The following is a 7,522-nucleotide window of genomic DNA, read 5'->3' on the forward strand; positions in this document are numbered from 1 at the left end:
TGCTCTGCAGTGAATGGGTGCCGTCAGAATGAGAGTCCAAACAGCTGATAAACACATCACAATAATCCACACCATTCCAGTCCATCTGTTAATGTCTTGAGAAGCCAAAAACTGTGTGTTTGTAAGAAAGAAATTCATCATTTAAGTGTTTTACCTTAAGGCCACAATCCTTAACACCGCTTCCTCAGTGAAAAAGTCCATCTACTGTTGTCTCTCACATCAAAATCCACCACATGTTTGTTCAGATCAGTTTTGGCTTGTAAACGCTGCTTGATCTGTGCAGATTTCTCTCCTGATTCAGACCAGATGGACTTTTCCACTGGAGAAAACAACATTTGAAGTTACAAATGTCTTGATAGAGTTGCGTATTACAAACACACAGCTTTTCTTACTTGTGGATTATTGTGATGTTTTTATCAGCTGTTTGGACCCTCGTTCTGACGGCACCCATTCACTGCAGAGCACCGAGACACTGATGCAATGCTACATTTCTCCAGATCTGATGAAGAAACAAACTCATCTACATTTCATATGGCCTGAGGGTCAGTATATTTTCGGGTGAACTGTTTCTTTAATTAAAATGAATGATTATGAATGTAATTCAGATTTATGACATCTCTAAATCTAAAGCTGTCTTGTTCTCTCGCTGTTTTGGGAAGTCTTTATATGAGGCTTTATTTCTTCTGGCTCAGATTCACACAAACACAAGGACAAACACAAAGAGCGAGAACACAGCCACAAAGAGCACAAGAGAGACAAGGAGCGAGGAAACTGGAAGAACTGCCACAGGTGATCCTTTTTATTACTTTTTATTGCAAGGTTTGTACACATCATTACTCCTCGCACTCTGACAGTCAGGATCTGTTGTCCTAAAGGAGAAACGTTTCATTTGTTTTGCAGTGAGCACAAAAGCTGTTCTGAGAAGAAGCATCGCGAGAAAGAAAAAGAGCGGCTCAAGCACAAAGAAAAGCAAAAAGAAGAAAAGGTTGATTTAATTGTGCCATACCATAGAGTTACAAAATATAATGAATGAAACATGTGCCTTGTGTCTCTCTGAGTATATTTGAGCATTCTTTATGTTTATGAATATTGTTTTGGGTGTGTTTTTGTGAAGTTTCATAGCTCTGATGGGAAATATCGAGATAAAGAGAACGGCTTTGTAAGGTAAGACAAGTGATGCTCCTCATTTATAAGTCACAGTGTTTTGATTTGCACATTGGAAAATAGAAATTGTGTTATTTTCTATATGCACCAAGATAAACATTTCAGGTTTTTCACCTTGTAATCTGTCAGGCCTCTTGTATGCATTTTTCCTGTGGTGTAATTGTCTATCTATCTATCTATCTATCTATCTATCTTATAGCAACACTCCAGCAACTATCCAAACCAACCTAGCAACCACCCTGGGTACCCTAGCAACACCTTAGCAACCACCCCGGGTACCCCAGCAACCGCATAGCAACACCCTAGCAACCATCCCGGATACCCTAGCAACCGCATAGCAACACCCTAGCAACTGCCCTGTGTACCCTAGCAACCGCATAGCAACACCCTAGCAACCACCCTGGGTACCCTAGCAACGGCATAGCAACTCCCCGAGTACCTTAGCAACCACATAGCAACACCTTAGCAAGATTTTTTTTTTTATGTTCTTTAAAATGATGTAAAATGACGCGTTCCACTGCTTATGTGTTGTTTCAGCTCTCTGTCAATTAAAGTGGAAGAGGACAATGGCTATCATCACCCCATCAAACATGAGAAAGCACTCAAGAGAGAGCGGGATGAAGACGAGTATGTGCAGTAAGATCAGTTCCCATCATCCTCGGCACATGCACTCGTTTGCTAAAACCAGAACGATTTCTGTTTGTAAAGCAGGTATGAACACAAACCCAAAAAGGTGAAAGTGGACAACGAGAAGAAAGTGAAAAAACGCAAACAGGAGGAAGATGACGGTGATTTTGAGGAGAGGGAGGTATATATATATATATATATATATATATATCACTCTTTCTGAGCCTTCACTTTAGCTTTGGACTGTTACTCATGGCATATCTGACCCATCCAGGAAAAGAAGCCAAAGAAGAGGACGAAAGAGGTCAAGAAAGACACCACTGGAGGGAAGAAGAAAGCCAAAAACGAGCCGGAGCAGAAGTGGAAATGGTGAGACATAATCGAGACAAAAATAAAAATGTTGCTCCCAGTCAAATGTTTCTCCCTTCTTGTCTTTCTGCTGCTGCTGAAATAGATGCTATTTCAACTCTCGTTCTGTCGATCAGAGAATAATACTCACATTTCGTTATGTTTTCACAGAAAATCAAAGAAGAGAACGAGCGCATTCTGCAGGAGTACGGATACTGCGTCATGGACAACCACAGGGAGCGGATCGGGAACTTCCGGATCGAGCCGCCGGGTCTGTTCCGCGGCCGCGGGGATCATCCTAAGATGGGCAAACTGAAACGCCGCATCCGCCCCGAGGACATCATCATCAACTGCAGCAAGTCAGTCGCTGAGCTTTCAGTGTTATTACTGTTTTCATGTTGCAGAATAATAGTAGAGTTAGAGAGTAAAACTAGGGATGGGCGGTATATATCTTTACCACCATATAAAGTGGCTATCGTTAGAGATTTTGCTAAATCGTTGATTTCGCAGTATGCAAATATATTCTCGTAGCACAGTACTGCTTAAAAGTTCTACACGCCTAAGAGTGAAAAGGAAACATGCATGAATGAGAAAATAAAGAGTGGAACGTACTAGGGATGGGCATTTTTCAAAAATATTGCATTCGAATATTTGAGCTCGCAAAAAATGAATATTCGAATATTCGTTTATTTAAATGACTTTTAATGGGATAGACGTTTTTTTATCAAACTTTATTTTTGTCACCATTTCTGAATAATCTTATCACACCAAGCTTATAAATTAGGCCTATATCCTGTGTTTTTTCCATTTGAAAACATTAAACATTGTGTGCAAAAAAAAAAAAATCTACAGAAAAAAGCATTTAGCGCAGAGCGAATGAAAAAAAAAGTCTATAAGGCACATACATATACACTCAAGTCGGCATGGTGTTTGCATTGTTTCACATGTTCTTGTTGAAAAAACAACATGTAGGCTATATGATACACTTTGGTTGCTGTGATACAGAACAGCCGCTGAAGTAATGTGGCAGAAGCATCACGAATGAAATGTTGCATGCATTATTTTTAAATTTCATATATCAGTATTAACTTCTCCATTGCCGTTCAGTCGAAGTACAATGTGACAGTTGGTCGGTGCGGTATTTGCCCCGCCCCTCCTCCACTGTGATTGGACGGCTGACTGAAAACTGACAGTGATGATGAGCGCTGCGCTTTGCCCAAAGTTGAACATTTATTAGCTCTTTGTTTTGCTGCTGGCGTCTTAAAAAATGCAGTGTTCCCATTGAAAACTATTGAAATATACGCTAGCCTCTGGAAAAAACGCTTAGGTGGATAGACGTCCTTCTGTTAAAGGGCTCATATGATGCGATTTCAATTTTTCCTTTCTCTTTGGAGTGTTACAAGCTCTTGGTGCATAAAGAAAATCTGTAAAGTTGCAAAGACTAAAGTCTCAAATCCAAAGAGATATTCTTTATAAAAGTTAAGAGTCAGCCACGCCTACCTAAAACGGCTCGCGTGCTGTAGAGAAAATAAGTGGTCTCTCGGCTCGCTCGGAGTCGGGGTACATCTGCGCCAACCTGCAGTAGTGAATGCAGTGATGTGCTGCTGATTTTCTTCATTCAACGTTCCAGTGTTTGCATTTCATGATTCCTCATTTCAGTGATAACTCAGTGCCACTTGACAGAGTTTGCGTGCTCAGGATTTATCAGGGATTTACGGCATTCATGGCCAGCAAAGCAACATTTTAAAGAAATTCGAATAGTGTTTTTATTTTTCGAATAATTAATGCAGATAGAATATTCGAATATGCAACTATCCGTGCACACCCCTAGAACATATGAGAAGTTATTAAGCTCAGTGTGCTCGCGCTGACTGACACACCTGAAGCACTCGCACAGAAAGCGTCTCTCTCTGACAGCATGCGATCGTGAACTCAGATCTCTTTCGCGTCTTATTGCGCTTGAACAGTCAAACACACACACAATTATGTCAGAATGGCCGTTGAATGGAGTATTGACATAAACGCTGGACTTGTCCAAATACCCACACTTGCGGTCTTGGCCACTTGAGAGTGCATGCATGCAACAGAGGAAGTAAATGCGCAAGACTGTCCCAGGTCTTAAAAACGCAGAAGCGCAGTGCCCTTAACGCACACTGAATCCACACTATCTCGAATACCGTTTTTTGCCGAGATCTTGCGAGATGTTTTAAATTTTTTTGCATTAAGTCCTATGTTTCTTTCTTTTTGAATTATTGCTTGAGCAGACACATTTTGTTATGTCTTTTCAGACACCTACGTTTAATTTCCTTAATTATAACATTTTTAGTGCTATTTTTAAACGTTTAGTCAAGCAATAATATATTCACTCATGTATGTCTGAAAGGGATTCAAAATGAATTGGTTCTGATTAAAAACGGTAGGCTATTTTTTTCGTTACAGATACCGAGTTACCAATTAGAACGAAATAAAACATTACTGCTCCATTTATTCAGAAACAAAAGTCATATAAAATGCTATTTGTGTAGCCTATTTAAATTTTCATTATATTAGTCTACAGCAAACGTTATGGCGCTGTCAACACTGCACTCCGACAGATGACAGAAGAACTGCAGAGAAATTCAAGCCATTGTAATTTCCTTATCCATTTGACACAAAACTACTATAATTAAACTGTGTATATAAAATAATTTTATTCTGTCATATTTGGAATTTTTTTAATGAAATTTTTTATGTAAAATTAGTTGTTCTATTCGTTACGTATTAAAATAGCTATTTGTTATGTTCATATATATTCGTTATGAAAAAAAATCTTTATCAAGAATAGCTTATTTGTTATGAAGTTGATTTCAAAATTCTTTATAACAAATTTTAAGAAAAAGTTACAAATTAAGAAAATAGAAGAATAAAAAATAATTCTTGATACTGTCTTTAAAATGAGAGAAATCACTGACATTTAGACAATTTAGCCTAATTTAGGCTGTTTTACTTTATTCCACTGCAGAAAAAACGAAAATGCCATTTAACTTGCAATGTTAACTTATGAAATAAAATAAAGATAAGAAATCTTTCAAGAAAATCAGAACAAGATGCGATCAAGAAAAATATTTGACAAAATTACAAAATGAACCTTTTGACAGTGAATGCATAGCCGCATATACGATCGCTGGCGTCAGTCGCAAATATTTATTTGTTTATGTTTAAAAAACTCTTTGTGGAAACGACTAGTAACGACTGGTTCTTGAATTCTAAGATTATAATCTTTAGACACCACACACTATGCGATTTTTCTGCCGACTGCAAACAGACCGTGGTTCGTCTGGGCATGATCCGTCGTCAAGACTGAATTACATTCATAATCGGCTTGACAGTCGTGTACTGTAGTGTGTTCTCGGCTTAAGAGTTAAATTCTCTCCCCTATTAATAAAAAATGGTTTAACCCAACACAAGAAAAAGGGAACTTTGAGGAGTCACCAGACCAGGATATGGTGAGTACACAGCATGCAGGGTCACTGTTTGCAATGTGGAGATTAATACAGATTTGAAATAATAAATTACAAAATGCATAACTTCAACTTGTCTCTGCGTGGTTTATGGGGAAACATATCACCGGGGAACTGTGGTAGACATAACACATTGCAATGACTACTGATATGTGCACCTATCTGCAATCAACACAAACCGCATGATATCTTAAACAGTTTTTATCAATAAATGTTATAGGATAATGAACCAGATCAAACATAATTGTATCTTATGCCTGGTAAACTGTACCACTGTCAACAGAGACACAGAACCATAACTAACAAATGTAAAGAAACATAAGACAGTTGTTTGTATTGCAGTAGTGATGACATAATCTGAGCACCCCTCATCACAAATCTATTGTAGAGACTACTGAATAGACATTTAGAAGTTTATTTTAAAATGCAAAGTCTTGAAAATGAAAATAAAGCTCTGTAAACACTTGCATCGGGTAATGAAAAGTGCTACACACTTGTGGTCTTCACGCCCACTTGAAGACTTGGGACAAATACAGGAAATACGTCATGCAAGTAGACAAGTGGTCAAGTGCAAAGACCGCAAGTGTGGGTTTTTGAACAAGTCCACAGTTGGTTATGTGTTAAATTATCGTAAACAGTTGGGTGAAAACCGGATGTGTATCAGTATATTGGATCTGTGCCGTCGGTCTTAAAGGGACATCAGCCTAATAAACCTGCTGCTGTCTGTCATTAATGTTAATCAAACAACACAAGATAAAGAGAAAATCACTCACTGCACTTGACTGAATCACTTTTGGATCTTTAATAATCCATTCACTTTGCTTCATACTGTGAAGACTGGGCAGTGTTTTAGTTTTTGTTCTATTGTGTTTGTAATTAGCTCATTTGTTCTTATTTTTAATAACAAAAATAAATAATAATAATAAAATATATATATATATAGCATTTAGAAAAGATTAAATACTCCAAGGCACTGATATAATAAAGATAAAAAGCCTTTAACTGGGCTAAGTCATTAAAATTGTTAAAAGTGTAGATCTACAAGTCTTCTTAAATAATTAGCAATCAATAAGCAATCACCAACGACAGCTGGTTGATCAGTGGGAGTGGCTAAGACAATGATATATATATATATATATATATATATATATTTACATATATATTTCATTGTTGTGAAATACCATGAAATAAGATTTTGGTCATATCGCCCACCCCTAGTAAAAACTATAAAATAACATGAGTGGATGTATGGGAATTATGTATTGATAAAAAGGTGAAAACTTATATTTGATTTTCTTCAAAGTCCTTGTTCTAGATTGTAGATTATCTGTCTGTATGTTGTTCTATCTATCTATCTATCTGTCTGTCTATCTATCTATCTATCTATCTATCTATCTGTCTGTCTATCTATCTATCTATCTATCGTCTGTCTATCTATCTATCTCTCTGTCTCTGTCATCTATCTGTCTGTCTGTCTGTCTATCATCTTTCTATCTATCTATCTGTCTATCTATCTGTCTGTCTGTCTGTCTGTCTGTCTATCTATCTATCTATCTATCTATCTGTCTGTCTGTCTCTGTCATCTATCTATCTATCTATCATCATATGTCTGTCTGTCTTTCTGTCTATCTATCTATCTGTCTGTCTGTCTTTCTGTCTATCTATCTATCTATCTATCTATCTATCTGTCTGTCTGTCTGTCTGTCTATCTATCTATCTATCTATCTGTCTGTCTGTCTGTCTGTCTGTCTATCGTCTGTGTCTTTCTGTCTTTCTGTCTTCTATCTATCTGTCTATCTATCTGTCTATCTATCTGTCTGTCATCTATCTATCTATCTCTCTATCTATCTGTCTGTCTGTCTGTCTGTCTATCTATCTATCTA

At 37.4% G+C, this 7,522-nt stretch overlaps 1 protein-coding gene across 1 annotated transcript in view; it reads left to right on the forward strand.

Annotated features, from left to right (window-relative positions):
* Nucleotides 1-7,522, forward strand: part of LOC107738550 (DNA topoisomerase 1-like) — a 31,043-nt gene that overhangs the window by 7,211 nt on the left and 16,310 nt on the right. Inside the window, exons 3-9 of the mRNA XM_016550315.1 lie at nt 693-789; nt 901-985; nt 1,115-1,164; nt 1,702-1,791; nt 1,876-1,972; nt 2,066-2,160; nt 2,292-2,498. Of these exons, the coding sequence (XP_016405801.1) occupies nt 693-789; nt 901-985; nt 1,115-1,164; nt 1,702-1,791; nt 1,876-1,972; nt 2,066-2,160; nt 2,292-2,498 (721 nt within the window). The remainder of the gene's footprint in view (nt 1-692; nt 790-900; nt 986-1,114; nt 1,165-1,701; nt 1,792-1,875; nt 1,973-2,065; nt 2,161-2,291; nt 2,499-7,522) is intronic.

The sequence above is a fragment of the Sinocyclocheilus rhinocerous genome, unplaced genomic scaffold (assembly GCF_001515625.1).
Source record: "Sinocyclocheilus rhinocerous isolate Xijiao unplaced genomic scaffold, SAMN03320098_v1.1 scaffold2119, whole genome shotgun sequence".
Taxonomy (NCBI): Eukaryota; Metazoa; Chordata; class Actinopteri; order Cypriniformes; family Cyprinidae; genus Sinocyclocheilus; species Sinocyclocheilus rhinocerous.